The sequence below is a fragment of the Ylistrum balloti genome, unplaced genomic scaffold (genome assembly GCF_031769215.1).
Source record: "Ylistrum balloti isolate Yb309-2 unplaced genomic scaffold, AGI_CSIRO_Ybal_v1 Utg370008, whole genome shotgun sequence".
NCBI classification, from domain to species: Eukaryota; Metazoa; Mollusca; class Bivalvia; order Pectinida; family Pectinidae; genus Ylistrum; species Ylistrum balloti.
In genome coordinates this window covers 967,085-985,342 of record NW_026782082.1, presented here as the reverse complement: position 1 = coordinate 985,342, position 18,258 = coordinate 967,085, and the positions used below count along the sequence as shown (strand labels likewise).

Sequence of the window (18,258 nt, the reverse complement as noted above, 5' to 3'; positions counted from 1 at the left end):
ATTCTCTCCGTACTCATGCTCTCTGTACTCATTCTCTCCGTACTCATGCTTTCCCTACTCACGCTCTACATACTCACGCTCTCTGTACTCACGCTCTCCGTACTCACGCTCTCCGTACTCACGCTCTCCGTACTCACTCTCTCTGTACTCATGCTCTCCGTACTCATTCTCTCCGTACTCATTCTCTCCGTACTCATGCTCTCCGTACTCATGCTCTCCGTACTCATGCTCTCCGTACTCATTCTCTCCGTACTCATTCTCTCCATACTCATTCTCTCTGTACTCATGCTTTCCCTACTCACGCTCTACATACTCACGCTCTCTGTACTCACGCTTTCCGTACTCATTCTCTCCGTACTCATGCTCTCCGTACTCATTCTCTCCGTACTCATGCTCTCCGTAGTCATTCTCTCCGTACTCATGCTCTCCGTACTCATTCTCTCCGTACTCATTCTCTCCGTACTCATGCTTTCCGTACTCACGCTCTACATACTCACGCTCTCTGTACTCACGCTCTCTGTACTCACGCTCTCCGTACTCATGCTCTCTGTACTCATTCTCTCCGTACTCATGCTCTCCGTATTCATTCTCTCCGTACTCATGCTCTCCGTACTCATGCTCTCCGTATTCATTCTCTCCATAAACTCACGCTCTCTGTACTCACGCTCTCTGTACTCACGCTCTCCGTACTCACTCTCTCCGTACTCATGCTCTCCGTACTCATTCTCTCCGTACTCATGCTCTCCGTACTCATTCTCTCCGTACTCATGCTCTCCGTACTCATTCTCTCCGTACTCATGCTCTCCGTACTCATTCTCTCCGTACTCATGCTCTCCGTACTCATGCTCTCCGTACTAATGCTCTCCGTACTCATGCTCTCCATACTCATGCTCTCCATACTCATTCTCTCCGTACTCATGCTTTCCTTACTCACGCTCTCTGTACTCATGATCTCTGTCTGTACTGATGCTCTCTGTGCTCATGCTCCCTTCCTTGTGGGACCAATCTCTGCCAATGTGTTGATGTCTCCAAATGACCCATGGATGTTGACAAGGTGATCAACCCAACAAACAAGTAGAGTGTTTTACTAAAAATTGGCACAAGTAGTCCAGCTACTTGACTGATCCTAAATCAAATACAACCATATACCATAATGAAAATCCATATTATTGTTATATAACTGCAGATTCTTGTGCACAGTGTAGAGATGTATACTGAAAAAAATTCTGAATGTAATCACAATGCTAAGTGTTTTATGTGCAGTGATAAAATCACTTAAAATACATTATTATCTGCAATGTCTGTAAAATATTACTCAAAGGTATCACAAAACTATACAGGTGGAGAAAAACAAAATATTTAAACCAACCTTTTACTAAATAAATCTTCTTTTCCTTTCTACAAGAGTTCCAGATATTTTATCTCTTCATTATCTTAACATACTTCAGAAATTTATGTTTATATCTGACAAAAAAAAAAATCATTTTTTCCTTCGTATTCCTTAAGATATAGTTGAATATAATGTATGTGGTTTAAAATAGATTCTCATCCGATAAACTTCTATCTATAAAAACTACAGAATTTTCTGATAATAAATATTTTCTTTCATCAAAATGCAATAATGTGTGATTTTAAAAGAAGTCTGCCATAGAAATAATCATAACAAAATAGTAAGTAGTCAAATGAAAGCCATTACAAGGTATTAATTAATACATGCACACTGTGCAGATAAACAGTTGTTAGCTTAAAATATACACTTGGAAAAGAAATTAGGATTTTTATTTGAAAAAACTTGTTTACTAAACAACAGTAAGACTGTTGAGTCATTCTTTTCTTTATATTATTGATGAGTGTTTCAAAATTAAATCTAATCCTTTCAAAATCACAATTGAAATAGACGAAATCTGAAGTTGACTAGGCTTGTGTGGCAGCAGTAAAATGGATGATGGAAATGTGTTTAGTATTAGACCAACCCTTTACTACTGATATAGTAGAACATTCCTCCCAGTCTGGTGAGTGTAAAACACACATATGCAGGATTCAGTTACAGAATACACATACAAACAGCCATTTTACAACAGGCACCATGTGCCTGTAAATGCTATGTCAACCAAGGGACATTACTCTGCACACACAGGTGTCACACTACAATTTGTAGTGTCAATGAACCTGTATTTATACAGCAAGTTAAAAGGAATTGGATCACAGGGCAAAAAGATTTGTTTGCATGCAGAGGTTTTATAGGTGAGTGTTTGGAAAGAGAAAGGAATTGCAGAGTGTCTGGATATTTGATTGGGTATAACTCAAATTTCAGTGTAAAGTTAGCTATCTGTTTATTGACAATCTTGTACATCAAACTTAGGTGAGGATCACAATACCAATCTGCCAGACTACTTCTGTGTAATTTATCCAGCAGGTCACCAATAATGAATGTATATTTGTGGTAATACAGTATTCGATCCAACAAGCACCCAGGGTGCTTAAAAATTGCAATTAAGGGGGGGCGATTATTAGAGACAATCTTAGATGTAAAAGAAACACATTCAGTGCTAAAAAATCTGCCTCCACCAAGAACTTTCTGTCTCCTTTTTGAGGTGTTTTGTAAAGAGGTTTTAAATTCACTCTCTTTTTGTCTCCAATCGTGAATTCACTTCCTATCTATATTGTACTGCTTCGATGCTTTGCTGTTTCCCCATTCCTTTGCAAACTCCACAACTTTTAATTGAAAGAAATTTCATACGACTTGATTCGGCCCCCTTTGTTAGATTGTGATGTGTCTGTGGTCGCCATTATTATTAGTGTCAACCTCTATGTTTCAGATCATCTTAACATGATGACACGAAAGGGAATTTGTTTATGATAAAGATATAAAATTCCATTCATACTTTCCTGTTTCAACACAACTATTTTGTTTGTCATTTGATATCTAACTGCTTCATTTGTTTCTGTCAGATACTCTATCACACATGAAAATATCATTTCTTAATCTGCTGTATCAATGGCTATCTTACCTGTTAAGTAATAATGGACTATGCCTATTCAATTGCGTTACTGTGGCTGAGCGTGCGACACCAAGGTACACAAGGTAAAGGTCATCTACCACGTAGTTTAGGAATGTGTGAAAAATGTGTTGTATGTATGAATATTCGTCTGTGGTCTGGGGATATCATGTTTAAAGAGAGTGTTGGAAATCGTTCATTGGACAGTGCCTTGATACAGTTATTGAAGATAATAATCCGTTTGGCAAGTTTTAAATCAGAGTTGTGAACAAAGGGAAAACAGTGGGTCACATTCCAAGTGAACTGTCAAAAACAGCTAATTTTTAATCAGGCATGGTGGGGAAATTGTGGTAGTAATTACAGAGGACACTTATCTACATTCCTCTGTTGCTGGTGGACTGGAGATTAACTGGGTTTTTTTTTTTTACGTTTTTCTGGAGTACATCTCCTTATAAACCAACTTAAAACAATTCTTGATCGTGATAAAACATAAGTAAATCTAGACTTATAGGTATCTGAAGGGGGAGGGGTGTTATAGGGACATGGGCGCTTATTGGGTCGGATACGGTAAGTTATGAATCTGGCAGTCTGACGACACACCATTCTGGATCTGATCATTCTTTTTTAAGGTGAAGATCCCAACCTAAGCTAGCATATTCCAGCTTTGGCTAGACAAGGGTTTTAAAGGATTTTCCCTTGATCTTGGTGGAGTATATAAGTTTCTGCATCAGAAAACTGAGAGAACTTCTGGTACTATTATACTCTTTGTAATACTACTTATTTGAATGTCATTATTCATATACCCTTCCCAAATGATAAAGCTGTAGAGGTATTTTTGTTTTTTTTACAGAGAGATGGCCTCATTTATCGATGTAGCTGTGAGATACATGACGGTACCTTCTGCAAAAAGCCTAACAGATGAAGAGTTACCATCTACAATATTGTTATACAAATAAAATAGGACCAAGGACTGACCCTTGAGGTACATTTGGATCATTGACTTTTTATTATTTTTATTAATTTTTAAACTTATGAATTTTATTTCATGGGATATTATGTTATTATGTTAGCTTGTTTTTAAGACGTAGACAAATTATTGCCCTATGGAATAACATAAGCTTCCATCATTTTAATATCTACATATTCTAAAAAATCATACTGACTTATCTTTAATGAATTTCCACAAGCTCAAGATTCTTGATAATCTGTAAAACAGATTGATCATTTATGTATACATTAATAACTGGTAACAATTTCATCTGAAATAGCTTTTCACATATCACTCTGCAGTTAATAATTACCCAATGAAATAACCGAGAGTAGAAATCAACCAATCAAATCCTGTTCTGATCTCATAAAACTTTATTGTAACCGTGTACTCACTGGAGTAACGAGAATTCTAACTGCATTATGTACTCAAGTTTACAATAAAATGTGTGGTTTATAGGTGTAACGGTGACAATACACACAGGAAGGATGGTGACTCATGACGGTGTATGTCAGACTCAGCTATATACACTTTATAAGGCTCTTTAACAAGGATGTATACAGGTTAGGGATATTCCACCCGGGGATAAAAAACGGCAGTACAGTAAAAATATGAGAATCTCTTCTACAGAAGATTTTACTACGTATCCTTTCTGTGACTCCTCAGGTGGAATTTATTGTTATATTTTTGCAAGTGAAATACAGGAATTCATTTGTTTGATAAAAACTTACATCATCACTGAATTGAAATTTGGCAATTTGCTGCCAACAAAGCAAAGCAAAGGATGAATAATTAAAAGTTGGTATCCTATCAAATAAATCCCATGTATATTTCTGGTTTGGTAACCCCCCCCCCCCCACGTAACAGCATTAACAATAGAATATACAACATAAAACAGTCTATTCAAAATGGTGTCGTCTTGTGTCAAATGTCAAACCATCTAACATTGAAGAACATATTTCCCCCATTTTTTAACACTTTTTTTATCTTTTGTTTGCATTGGGTTTTTTCATTTTCTTTTCATTTAAAGATGTAATAATGAACAGAAAAATTTAATGGTTTCCTATTGAATATCACATTTGTAACTTGTGATTACAAGTAGTACTCATGAAAATATAGATATTCTGTCATACTTGCAAAATACATGTGATATTAAATAAATCAAAACTTGCATATCCTCTACATTCTGCATACCACATATATTGAAGAGTATCTGTCTCTTATTTAAACCTTTTGATATAAAAGACAGGCCTAGCTATGATTTTCTCTACTGAAGACGAGAACAATAACACTATTTTGAAAATATAAGTTTTTCTTGATTCATAACATGTTTCATGAAAAACATATTTTTTATCACAGTAGAGGAAAATGTGTGCTGCACTATCCCCGTATCAAGGTTTTCTGCAGCATCAACAACATTACATGAAGAAATGTTCTTTTGATCGAATTAAAGACTATGATATTTAATGTAGAAGTAAAAACTTTAATAATTTTTTTATCTTTAGGGCACAGGAGATTCAGGTGATGACTGTGTTCAAGCAAAAACAACCATTTTGCTGCAATATTTGAAAGGCAGTAATGTCAACACATGCCTAACAGCGATATAATTCCTTGCAAATCCTTACAGCCCTTCAGTCAAGTGTGAAGTAATGGAAGGGGAGGGGGAGGGGAGGGGGAGGGGAGGGGTCAAGAATCTCGTTGTCTAGCTGGTTTCCTTAAAATTCAATACAAATATATACCATTTTCGTCAAGGTACCAAACCTTCCAGCTTCTTGAATGGATGGTTCTCGAAATTTCCTATGGGACTAGAGACAAAATAATGACTGATCATGTCTGGTGGTGTGTCAAGCCTTAAAACCCCATAAGTAAGATGATAATAGAATTACAGAACTGACTTCATAAACATCTCCCTTCAGTCCCTGTTCCAATGTTGACATAGGACCCCATGCTTTCTCCTCAATGCACCATCACAAGGATGTTTCTTCTGGGGAATCCAGACCACCATTTATTATACGTTGATGAGTCTGGTAACAAAGAAGTGTTGTGGGTTCTCAAAATTTAAACAAGTCCCAGAAGAAAAGCACAAGTCCAGGACTCAACTAACCGAGTCCCAAAAGGTCACTAATAAGTCTACCTGGCTGTAAAGATCATGTCATCTATGATATCTCTAACTGCCATATTGATTATCTACAAAGTTTATCAGTTTTACATACCAAGTGCTGTTCCAATCATACTGTAATAACTTGTGATCTGCAGTGTATTGCTGTTTTATTTTTCGAATCATGGATTCTGGAAATTGGTTCGAGGCAAATCTAGATTTACAATCGCAGTCAGTAACAAAATGGCCGCCTCCTGGCAGTCCAGGTTAGGGGACCACCTCAAATTACTCGAACAAGATGACAAGAAGGACAAGTGAAACACTGCATGTAAATTATGTAACAAAACCTTAAAAAAAAACAAAACAGGATCAACAATGTCCATAAATTATTAAATGAAACGAAAACATAGGAAACACATATCAACTGAATGTTCTTCTACATCTGTCTACTCTGCCAGTAGCAGTACCATCAACTTCGACCCAATTGACTGAAAACCAAATTCCTTTCAATCAATTGAAAATATGTAAGAAATAGGTAAGTGTTAAGACAGTTAAGTCTTGTAAATGTAGCTCTGCAAAGGCAGTTTTGTTTTAATTGTCAATTCCCAAAACCTGACAAATTAAAAACTTTCTATAAATAATGCAAAACATCAAATTCTTCCTGTTTTTCCAATTGTTTTGTTGAGCCTTAAAATATATAAAATTTCTTCCTTGTAAATGATGAGTGTTGTCATTAGTGAATTGCTGACAAAACATCCAGGGCATTGACTGATAAAGATTATATTTCTTGATTTGAACCAAAATTATTTGAACTGAGATGCTGTGAACCAAACTCAATTCATTTATAAATGCAATGATCAGTGAGTAATGGCATTTACAGTCCAGTAAATTCAACATAGGGAACAAATTATTGAACAAAAGCATGTACAATCATAAACAGTTAGCTGTGCATTTCTTGATTTGCCTTATATAACAGGGTGTCATTTATCTGACACAAGGATATCAATATAAAATCTGCCCCCCTAAAAAATCTCAATGTTATCCTTAATTATATAAAGAAATGCTCATATCCTTATGAGTGCACAGATATGCCGAAATATTTCATCTGAAAATTTTTACATTTGATATGATGGAATGTGATGATTGGGACATGGGTTACACTATCCTCCCCCCCCTCCTCCCCACTCTCCCTTAAAAATCAGGAAGTCACAGTTAGCTGGGGCTCACACAAATACAAGCATCCTTGAATGAGGAAGTAAGTAAGCATGATGTAAGTGGTCCTTGTTATCATGTGGTTACATATGTAGCTACTCTGTTTAGATGTTTACAAGGTATCCTATAAACAAGGCATTTCTTTAAAAGTGGTCAAGGGTGACTTTTGGCCTTTAACCTCAACTATTGACCACCAAATTTTAATCAGGTAGTGGTATAATGCTGCATATCTGTTGTTGAGGGATTCGTGGGATATCTTCTATTGAAAGAATAACAGCTCCAGCTGATGATATTTATACAGACAATCTCTGTCCTGTCTGTATTTGCAATATGAGACTCTTGTGTATGATTTTGTTGAGTTTTTTTTTCAGGAATATTGCAACAGATATGCTTGCTTTCTGTTGGATCAGCTAACTTGACTTTTTGTTGTTTGTTCATTTGAGCCCAAGAAAGGCCAGTAGACTTTCCCTGGGAAATCTGGCTTTCCTCTTAAACCAGCATATCCTTGAACAAGCATGGCTGTTAATGATAAGCAAAGCAACAATAAACTAAAGTACATTGATGTAGTATATGTTTTTACTAATACTAGTGTATGGGAGGGATTTGACAATTTTGGAGTCACAATATGCACCTCAGTTAGAGCATCTTCTATTTACCTTGATCAGTTTAGAGTCATATTAGTATGAAGCCCAGGGTTGGAATCCAAGCACAGTTATCGTAATAAATATTAGCCGTTCTATGTACAACATTTTCAGTATTTTTGTAGCTTAATCAAAATACATCTGTAAAGATATTTATAATATACTTCACCTAATGGTAACAGAATTCCTTCTTTGCACGTTGCAGACATCTCAGAACTAACCAGTGTTTAGAAATTTTCTGCACTTTTTGTAGTATTAGATCAATTATTAATCACAGAGACTAAGACTTTCAATTGATTTTTGTGTTTGAATGATTCAACAGACATCTCAACACACAAATCCGTAAAAAATAACATGGCATGAACCATGCTACAAATAAAGGGTCTGTATCTGCTGATGGGAACTATTTATTCAACCAATTAGCTATGACTAATCTAAAACCAATCAAGAATCAGTAAATTGTAATTTTAGCCTGATGATCAATGGAAGTTTACATTGTGAATGACAATCATTTTAATCCAGGGCTCTCGACCTGCCAGATTTGGGGCCGATCCCCAATGCAAAATAGTATCTTTTTTTCCCAATTTAGACCCCAATTCTAAGGAAAACACCAGTCCCAAAATGGGGTGTGAGAGCCCGGTAATCCTGAATAAATTATTACTAACTCACATACTTTAACATTTTCAATCATCCTCCAGCACTTGATGTTTTTCCCCAATAAATAATGAATTTTTAAATATATGGGGCCTAATATCAACCAAATGAAAAACGCATCAAAACGAAAATATTAAAACTGAAAATAAAATAAATATGAAGACGTTTTAAAATACACATCTGAATATGACTATGTTCTCGAAAAAAAAAGCCCAACACATATCAAGGAATATATAGACACATAGTGCAATAACGCCTACCGGCTATCCTACCAACTTCCTCGTCAGATCTGAGATAAATGTTTGTGTCAACTCCAGATATATGCAAAACCAGCATTTGCTAAAAGAAAATAAACACACTGAACTGCACATTTTCTGAAGAGCCGAACAATAACTCACGAAAGAAATAAAATTACCATCAAACAAAAGATCCAAGACCTAACCAGGAAATGGGAATGAATCACTCATGGGCGCCGCCATCTTGGATGATACTTCAAAAGATACTTTGACAATGACAATGTGTCCAGACCATGAAAATTGCAAAATTACCAATTACACTTACTGTGTGAACACTTACTAAAATCAGCTTGATAATTTTATATGAAATTGAGGTCCGTAAATTAGCAAGAACACTGTTTGATACTTACTGAAGTTACCGGCTATGCTTCCGTGTAGAGGGCGTATTGAACCGGAAGTAGACTAGTGCAACGAGTAGGCAGTCATGTGACATCAATCTCGGTTCCGTTTTTAGCAGACGAACTTGGATGAAATCTTTATATAAATGATCTTATGCTAAAACGACATTTCCAAACAAGAGTTCAAAGACATTCTTTTATACTTTTATCAATATAATACAAAATATAGTGTGTTCTAAACTATAAAGGTTTTCCACGTTTATATTTGTGAATAAACAAATTAAACAGTGTTAATAAATGTGTAAACAAGTATTCCAGGCTTCTTCTTCTGACGAGCAAAGTGATCAAAGTCATTACGGGTCATCTAGCGACAGATCTGACTATACACAAACACCCAGGAGTTTTATGTTTGAAATGGGAAGCACATAGTTCAGATATCGCTACCTCAACTTCAAGGTATTTGTCAGTTTCATGTAGACTGAAATTTACCGTGAAAAAGAAAACAATATTTCAGCGATTGTACCGTACGCATTAGAACTTTGTTGGAATATTCGAGTGAAATTCTGACAAAACTTGAAGCAGCCAGAATAGCTACAGGTCTATATATAGAAACTACATTAGCCGGAATAAAAACAGTGGAAACGGTCGATTTAGTAGCAAGACACTTTTCAGAAATTCGATAAAACCCGTCAGGGGTATGAGGTAAATATTGTAATGAGAAAGCCGAAACATGGAACAGCTGCCCAGATTATTGTGACAACAGTAACTCGTATGTCGTATGTCTTGGTCAGGCTATATACGTCTCTGGTCAGGCGCTGGGCTGGTGATTTAACATGGTGATGTCAAACTTAAATTATTTCGTCAGAATTGAAAAGCTCTTTATTTTACATATGAATCACCCACGTTGGATGTGAGCGTGCGAGGGGTCATACCGTGGGAGGAAACGGGAGTACCCGCGGGAATTCCCATACTCCCAGTCCTAGTCTCACGTCCTTTCGGAGAATCGCACTCAGGACGTCTAGGCGAAAAGCGCATGCGTTACAACTGAACCACCACCAAACCAACCTCTGAGCTTGTCCATCTTCCGTGTGGCGAAACACACACACACACACACACACACACACACGCACACACACACACACACACACGCACGCACGCCGCACGCACGCACACACACACAAGTCACTTTCACACCGGAAGTTAATTCTTCAACTAGAATTAGCTGGCTTGGAAAATTTATGCAGTTTTTCGTTCGTAATGTATTCGGAAAAATTCCATTCATTTAATTGGGTGTTTCACAAAAGGAGTAGTGAACAGACAACGATTTATAAAACATTAAGTTGTACACTATAAACATGTCTTCTCCTACGCTAAATTTTTACTGCCTTAGATCATAAAACCATGTTAATAGCTCACGGGAAAAAACTTGGCATGAGGTATGACCCATCTCCTAAGTTATATAACACTAGCTTAATTTATATAGGAATATAATCCCAGCACGTCGATATAAAGTTCGCATTGAAACATTTGATAGACCTGGTATCTGTGAAGGTATTTTTGAAAGTTCATATTTAATACACATTAACTAGAAAGATACAAGGAATCGTGATTTTAAAGTCTGTTAAGCAGAGGATGATAAAAATGTATAAATTAGTTTTAGGAACTAATATAACAGATCCGGATTTAAAAAAAGATAAATTGTAGCTTACTCATACTGTATACGTCCTTAGAAAAGGCTATCCTGATCAAATTATTGTTGTTGTTTACCATCAACATTTCAAATACCGTTGTTAACTCGGTGGTAATACGTAACAATTTCTCTAGAACGAATATTAGAAAGGTTATTTTTACATGAAGTTTTGAATTTTAAATGCCGTCTTGTTGTGTTTTATCAATACTGTAAGTATTTTGTCCAGCTTGATGGCGAAAGGGTTTGATATAAGTTGGAAAATTGTGTCCGATTCAACTGTATATTTATTACAAATAAAAACATGTTTAAATAAAACCACGTACATTTTGTATATTTTTTAACCTTTTCTGGAATTTCATTGATGCCATTAAAAACAACAAGTTACAGAAATAACATTATATTTCGGAAATCTGTCGACGAGGGGAGATTACAAGATAACTGTAGAATTACAGATATAGCACCTATCTCTTCAACTACAGGCTATAAAGTTTAACATCCAGTACATAGAAAACTCCTACAAACGTCAGTTCGTGACGACATCGTGAGGCATATAGAAGATAACCATATCTTTTCTGAACACCAAACCAGGGAAATCATACACTAATTTACTACTGGAATTGTGTCTGATCAAGTATGGTGGACGTTACAAGTGGAGTACCACGGGGAAGTGTGTTAGGTCTGATCAAGTATGGTGGACGTTACAAGTGGAGTACAACAGGGAAGTGTGTTAGGTCTGATCAAGTATGGTGGACGTTACAAGTGGAGTACAACAGGGAAGTGTGTTAGGTCTGATCAAGTATGGTGGACGTTGTGACAAGTGGAGTACCACAGAGAAGTGTGTTAGGTCTGATCAAGTGTGGTGGACGTTACAAGTGGAGTACAACAGGGAAATGTGTTAGGTCTGATCAAGTATGGTGGACGTTGTGACAAGTGGAGTACCACAGAGAAGTGTGTTAGGTCTGATCAAGTGTGGTGGACGTTACAAGTGGAGTACAACAGGGAAATGTGTTAGGTCTGATCAAGTATAGTGGATGTTTCAAGTGGAGTTCCACAGTGAGTGTGTTAGATACGGTCTTGTTTTTTATTGACACAAGCGACTCCCCCTACCATCCCCACCCCTGATATAATACACAACTTCAACGCCGTTGTAGAAAGGCAGGTTTTGTTTAGTATTAAAGAAAGATCAAATTGCCCCAGTTAATGAGAAAAGCTACCAAGAGAGTGACAACAGCGAATAACCTGTCGTAACCAGACAGATTGAAAAACACTTGGACTCTCCCCACTACAGTACTGATGATTTAGAAACAATCTGGCAGAAATCTAAAATTCTAAATTATTTGGACAACAGACAAAGAGCTTTTATTTAATAAAATAACAACGAGACACAGTTATGTTGGACAACAGGCTCAAACCACCCAGGGTACAATTTGTAGGCCTAATTTCGATAAATAGACCAAACTCCCAGAATAGGTTTCCAAACTATCATATCAAACTATTTTAAAACATACACTGAAATTATGTACCATTTAAATGATATCCGAGTTTCTAACCTTTAACGTAAAGCTGTGACTAGTGATACTAATTCAAATGCGCCACCATTAGGTAACCAAGGCTCGCCAATGTTGTGTATACAAAGGAAGCAGGGGTTGACGACGGTATAAATGTTTCTAAAAATGTTGGTTTAGTATCAATTTCGATATCCTGACTAATTATAGCAATTAAGAATACTGCTACGTGCTTTCGGTCATAATTGTCGAAAATTTATCTTATTTTAAATAGTAAAAATCTTTTGGCAACCGGATGTCTGTCATGGTGTCATCTTTTCATTTCAAACTATTTAAATACCACTGAGCTGAAACTGTTGGAGAGTTTACAAACTTATCTGTGGAAAATCAGCGTCGTATAATTTTTCTTTCATTATTGGTCCTACTAAAACTGCTTCTTACACCTGTACAAAACCTATGTTCTTATACTAGGATAACCTCCTACACTTCCTGTTTCCAGTGGCAACCAATCCCAAACATGGACATGTATCATATCTCATATAAATTCGTGTCACAATGGGTAAACGTTTGTATACCTTCGGGTCAACATACTTTACTCTACATTATTCATTCTGTTAATTAACTGATATCTGAACATGGAAACGCAACTGACGAAGAAAAACAATTTTGGGATTTGTGCTCTTTGCGCTCCTCGAACTCGCCAAGCCAGGAAATTCGACAACCGCACTTCATCAGCTGTATTACCGTGTTCAATATTATATGAATAAGTGTAGATATATTGTATAGGAACTCATGTGAGTTTTCATCTCATGTGAGATTTTAGGAAACCGGTCTGAATTTTTTTAAAATTTTTTTTCTGCGAACCTTGACGGACAAAATTAAAACTTCGAGACGATTTTCATCATGAAAATCTTATATGAAATGAAAACAAAATTTAAGGTACTTTTTATCAGATCACTAAGAAAAATGACACCTTGACAGGTATCAAGTTCGAAATGTTAGATAAAAAAAATCAAACGGAGGCAGCCATTTTGTTAATCTTTTTTCAATTCATGACGTAATGAATGTCACTGTCCATATGATGACATCATAATCGATTTCTGATTGGCGCAGCCATTGAAAAACGCTCCATGGTAAATTACACTCGTGACCTTTATACAAAAACTATTACATAAGACAAACTCACTGGATACAGGCGGATTACGTGCAAATCCTTACTGAACGCAGACGTCATAAATCTTTAAACCACTTCCCGCTTTTGGCAGATCAACCCTTTGTTTTTATTCTAATTTACCATAAAACATGCTAGACTCAGAAGTAAGGAAATTAATGGTTGATATCACCTGTCTTATCAAGAAAAAATACACAGGGAAGATCGAGTGAGTTGCGCTGTTTTTGAAAATCAAACCCTCTTACTTGTTTACTTTTTGCATCATTAATTTTCCTTTATCACCCTTCCTGTGTATACAGCATTTCTCTTCTCTGTGGCAAATTTGCATTCTAGAATTTGTAAAATATTAATTATTCGTGTTCCAGGTTGTTAGAAAGTTGTTTTCGAAAGTTATCTTATGGCAATCTTTGAAAAAGAAGATACTTAAGTCTTGATTAAGCGACCTTGTTTAAGGATGTCGGATACATGATGAAGTTTCGAAAATCCGACAAAAACATTCTACTAGTTCTGTTAGCCTTGTAGCCCACATAAGTTGCCAGATAAATCACCGATGTAAGAGGAAAGCATTGTTGTTTTACGTCCTATAAACAGCACAAGTAAATGTATTTACAAATTTACAAATGTTTGGGAAAGTTAGAGAACCGTAAAAGCTGCCCTCAATATCTGAAAAAATATAGTTTTGATTAATATTAATGGTAGATCAATGTCGTTTTGACCAATCTTCATGGCTCTGTTAAACAGTTTCCGGTCACGAGAAAACTTATATAGCTGCTTCCGCTATACCTAAGGTCTAGATACGATAATATGTCACAACATGTAAGTGAGGAAAGGTCACCATAATACACGCATAGACCTTGTTTAAGGTCAAAACGAAATTTTGTCAACCTGAGAAAGATGATATTAACCGAGATTAAGGAGAATATTAACTTTACGAAAGTAACATCCAATTACGGAGGAGGGATTTTTGTCATTCATAACATATGTCTTGAATTCCCACAGATTGGAAGAATCTTTCTCCCCCTTGGCGGTGGAGGTTAGGGTTAACCCGAGGGGGTATTCCCCTAAAAAGTTGTGTCTTTCGCATCTTAAAAGATATGAAAATGAACCGTTTTTATTCTCTGCTTGAACTCTCGTGTACGTGCAATGTTATGCATGTTTCACGTGACGTGTCTCAACCCACTAACAGTTTGTATACGCCTGTCCAGGGTAAGAGTAAGAGGACAGTATGGCAGTTGGCAAACTTTATAAAACAAATCGCTAAGACTTCCCTGAATTGTCCTGTTTCCGTTTTCCGTTTCTTGCCTGTCCAGGTGGTGACACCTGGAAGTGTACAAGGTGAATACGACCAGGTATTTCATTGACAACACCAACCATGTAGATCTTGGTCAATCCGAATAAGTAATGTCGAGTTTCATAAGTGAGAACAAGGTATACAACAACAGAACCAGTGGACAATCAAACGAGCATCAATCACGTCCAGCTTCACATCGCACAAAGAAGTAAAACTATGAGTTATGAGTTTTTCATTGACTATATTTGCACGAAAATTTTGATATTGGGAGCAGTCCCTTGAATACCGAATCAACTGCGACATGTAAACACCATAGGTTGGGGATGTGACTAGCTACCATTTCAGTGCTCTGCCTTTTCATCATCATCTCAGCGTTTGGGACAACCGTTATACGACCTGAGGTAGGTGAAGACCTAGAATACTAAAAAAATCAAATAATGTTTGTGACGTATGACATTTAGGTTTGACTGACCATTCTCAGTAAGTCAGCCAATTGACCTTTCTGTTGGCCTGAATTGTTTTTAATGTGTCGAAGCGTTGATGAACAATCTAACGAACACGTCCAATCGAATTAAAATGATATTGAAAAATGATAAGTTTCGTCTGATTGAGGAATATAGAGTGGAAACTAAGACATTAAACGGACCCACTGTACATGACGCCCGATACTATCAGAGGTGTCTTTTTTTGCGGAGACCCTACATGTTACTATGGCTACACCGCATCATCTTTAGAATTTGAAAAATTCAACAATCAAGCGTCGCTGTAACTTTGATGATGAGGTTTGCTTCTCAAATGGCTGTTTCACACATCTCAGTTTTATTATTTATTTTTTTCTGCTTGTTGTTCTTTTTTTCCGTTTTTTTTTCCTTTTGATTTGCTCGTCTCGTTGCTTCAATATAATTGCGATTTACAGTTCGTTCCTGCAGTCGAGCGAATTTTAATCTCCGCGTGATATCATGATATAGAAAATTGATTCTGATATATAAACACGTGTCTTACTATAATGACCTTCACACTAATCTCAAGGTCATTGACATTGATTATCTTGGCAATTTTGTCACAAATTTGAATTGACGACCGAGTTCATTGACTATATAAAAAATTAGGTGCACGTGCACTTTATATATTGCTGTGTAATAATAACAACAATAGATAATAATAATAAATGACTTTATTCAAGAGTCGATAACACTTTGAGTACAAGACTCTTCCAACAAGTGGTCGACAGTAAAATGTACCATATATACAACATTAAGATTACAGCATCACATATGATATAAAAATCACAAATATCACAGTAAACTAGCATAATCATGAAGGACTAAGATGTACATCAATAAAACAAATGTAATGATAAAGGCACATAGTGAAGAGGTATATAAAACGGTTATAGAGTGTCTAATAATATAATAAAAGGACTAAATTAGCGAGGTTTTGTAAGGGATACAGGACTAATAATTAAAACAATTAATTGGCAACATTCATAAAGGTACCATATTATCTTAGGGCTAAAATAAGACTGGCATAAAAATGTGGATCTAGGTTAGTAAATTGGAGATGAATTTTTTACAATGAAATTTAAAAGTTGGTGAGGTTCCACATTGTCTGATATTTTCTGGAAGCTGATTCCACAAAGTTGGTCAAGTATATAGGAAGGAATTTCTAAACTTTTCAGTTTTGTGTTTAGGTATGATATAGTTACCAGCAGTAGATGCCCTAGTTGGTCTACTGTGTACACTGGCCACAAGCACATTACAGTCCAAGTAGTTTGGACACAGTTTGTTAGTATACATTCATTGTAGGTCACTCTTTTGTTAAAAGGTAACCATTTGAGTTTGGTGAATAGTTCATCCCCAGATACGGAGTAGTCAGCATCCATAATTATACGTAAAACTCTTTTCTGTAATCTCTCTAGTTTTTTAATATATGTCTGAGAACAACGTCCCCAAATATTTGAACAATAATCTAGGTGAGGTAGAATGAAACAGTTAAAATAGGTGATTCTTGATGAAACAGGTAAGAACTTTTTAATTCTGCATAACTGATCTATTTTGAAATTGACCTTTTTGATGACATCCTGGACATGTTTGTTCCAAGTAAGGGTATCATCAATACACACACCTAGGAGTTTTTCATGTTTAACATTTTCTAACGTAAGATCACAAGAATCAGTACATTCAACATATAATTCCTTTGAATGTTTTTGTTTTTTCTGTTTACTGCCTACAACCATAAGTTTGGTTTTGTCTGTATTTATAACCATTTTGTTTGTTTTACACCAGTTTTTCACATTTACAAAGTCAGTGCGCAAACATGTTTCAATAACAGTAGTACATTTGTCAGTTTTCTGTATTGTTGTAACATCAGCATACATGTAAAAATTCACAATGTTTAGAATGAAGAGGCATGTCATTGACATAAATCAAATTCATCAGTGGCCCAAGTATTGAGCCCTGGGGTACACCAGTTGTAATTTCACAGGGATTACTTAAACTATTTTTGAAGGAAACAATCTGTAGGCGTTTTGATAAATAGGATGTAAAAAAATTTGTGGCACTGTCTGAACATCCATATAATTTCATTTTTTTGTAGAAGAATTTTGTGATCAACAAGATTAAAGGCTTTTCTAAAATCAATATACATAACACCAATAAGCTTGCCTTTGTCCATTTCTTCGTACCATCTATTTGTCAAGGCTTTTAGAGCTGTCTGACAAGAACGTTTACATCTAAAACCAGACTGATTTTCAATGAGTAAATTGTGTTGGTTTAAAAAATCATATAAAGACGAGTGTACATGTTTTTCTAAGATTTTTGATAAAACAGGTAAGATAGATATGGGTCTATAGTTACTAACCAAGCTTTTCTCACCCTTTTTGAAAATTGGATTTACTTTGGCATGTTTGAAATTATCAGGGAACAAATTTTGATTAATACACATGTTTAGCAAAGTGGTAATAGACTCAGCCACAATATCAGCTGTCATTTTTAAGTACTTTGCAGAAATACCATCTAGCCCCTTGGCTTTGGTACAGTCAATACTCAACAGGAATTTTTTTATGGAATGATGAAGTTATTTCAGGAATATTATACATGGTCTTGCTTGGTAAATGTTTAGAGACAAAAGTATCCAAGCACTCAGGTAATGTATTCACGTCATTTTTAGAGATATTTCCCTTCACAATATTTGTAAAATAGTTATTAAAATGCTTGAAATTTCATCAGGCTTATCAGTTTGTTTATCATTAAAAACAACATGATCAGGTTTGGTATCAACCTTGCCAGATACTAGTTGTTAAAAATATTTCCAGTATTTGTTTGGTTCTTTTTTACAGGTATCTAGGACATTAATGTAGAAACTACTTGCGGCTTT

The 18,258-nt window shown here is 35.9% G+C and overlaps 1 protein-coding gene and 1 long non-coding RNA gene across 2 annotated transcripts; one reads left to right on the top strand and one right to left on the bottom strand.

The window, feature by feature from the left end:
• Positions 1–294: 294 nt before the first annotated feature.
• Positions 295–949, bottom strand: LOC132548328 (uncharacterized). Its single transcript, XM_060212184.1, has 2 exons — positions 680–949; positions 295–633 (listed from the first exon to the last, which is right to left on the bottom strand). The coding sequence occupies exons 1-2, from the start codon at positions 947–949 to the stop codon at positions 295–297; spliced, it is 609 nt and encodes a 202-aa protein (XP_060068167.1).
• Positions 950–2,071: 1,122 nt separating this feature from the next.
• On the top strand, positions 2,072–3,992 carry LOC132548343 (uncharacterized). The gene is made up of 2 exons (XR_009554151.1): positions 2,072–2,244; positions 3,850–3,992. It is a non-coding gene; the product is annotated as an uncharacterized LOC132548343 (long non-coding RNA).
• Positions 3,993–18,258: the final 14,266 nt, after the last annotated feature.

Excerpts from the sequence above, each read along its gene's own strand:
- LOC132548328 (XM_060212184.1), bottom strand. The coding sequence starts at position 949 with ATGAGTACAGAGAGCGTGAGTAAGGAAAGCATGAGTACGGAGAGAATG. Across the intron at positions 634-679 it reads AGAGAGTGAGTACGGAGAGC|AATGAATACGGAGAGCATGA; the intron begins GTGAGTACAGAG and ends GTTTATGGAGAG.